Consider the following 1,040-nt stretch of genomic DNA (forward strand, 5'->3'; position numbering starts at 1 on the left):
CACTCTTTCTCTCTCTCTGTCCTATCTTCTCCCTAGAGCATCATGCTATTAACAAGAACATGCTGTGCAATATCAAGCTTCAGTTCAAACACCAAGAAAACCCACTTCCCACCGCTAAGTTAATGCCAGATAATCTCTGCAATGAGAACAGTCTATCCAAAACAGTGTACAGAGGAGTTGTAAAGTAATTGGAAGAGTAAGCCAAGATTAGTAAAGAAACACAACTACACCCGCCCGCTGTCCAAAGTGAGAAGACTGATGCAAAAGTCAGCCTTCAGAAGACTGGAAAAGTCAGCTCTGCATGTGGTGGGCAGGCTGTAACAGTGTGAATCCACGCTTAGTGTTAGAAGTGCAGTGGTACCACGCCCCCATACACCTGCTCTCCTCCTGTCGTAGTGACAGGTCCTGAATCTAGTGATTCCAAAATGCTAATAGAGTTGAAATCAGCCCAAAGGGATTAGAGTGTGCTTGTGATATAATTCTTCTGAGAAACTCCCATTCTGACATATGCCACAACATTAAGGTGATTTAAAATGCAGCTGGGATGGGAGGCTGAAGGAAGAGGGGAGCTAAGGTGTCCAGACAGAGAAGCCATAGCATTATGTTGCATTGATCTTGCCTCATGGATTTACACCAGGGGTGAACAGAGTCATTCCACTTTCCAGAGACGTTAGTCATGCCAGCATCCTCACCGAGGATGGTGAGGATGCCCACTTTCTAAATGGGCAGCACAGACACAGCTAAGTGTCAGTTATGCTGTGTGGCTTCCAGTCCTTCACCTAATGGCTCTTGATTCCTCCATCTCCTCCCAACGGCTTCCCCAGCTGTGCAGGCAGCTGACACCCAGCTGGAGATGGATGGAGAGAGGGCAGAGCTGGACAACCCACCCAAATCTCCGAGGCGGCTCTGTGCCCTTACCGTCTCGGGGTCATTCTCAAACACCTCCCGGGCCTCCTCTTTGCTGCAGTGCTCCTCTACGCACTCCCTCTCCAGGTGCCCTTGCTTGGTCTCCTCGAAGATCTGGTAGGCTCTTCGCTGCC

At 49.4% G+C, this 1,040-nt stretch overlaps 1 protein-coding gene across 1 annotated transcript in view; it reads right to left on the reverse strand.

Annotated features, from left to right (window-relative positions):
- The window catches only part of GAS6 (growth arrest-specific 6), a gene marked incomplete at its 5' end in the record, with an annotated part of 40,578 nt that extends 39,546 nt beyond the window's left edge, over nt 1-1,032 (reverse strand). The window contains one exon of the mRNA XM_010139242.1: nt 919-1,032. Within this exon, the coding sequence (XP_010137544.1) occupies nt 919-1,032 (114 nt within the window). The remainder of the gene's footprint in view (nt 1-918) is intronic.
- Nucleotides 1,033-1,040: the final 8 nt, after the last annotated feature.

This window comes from Buceros rhinoceros, unplaced genomic scaffold, assembly GCF_000710305.1.
Source record: "Buceros rhinoceros silvestris isolate BGI_N320 unplaced genomic scaffold, ASM71030v1 scaffold3927, whole genome shotgun sequence".
NCBI lineage: Eukaryota > Metazoa > Chordata > Aves > Bucerotiformes > Bucerotidae > Buceros > Buceros rhinoceros.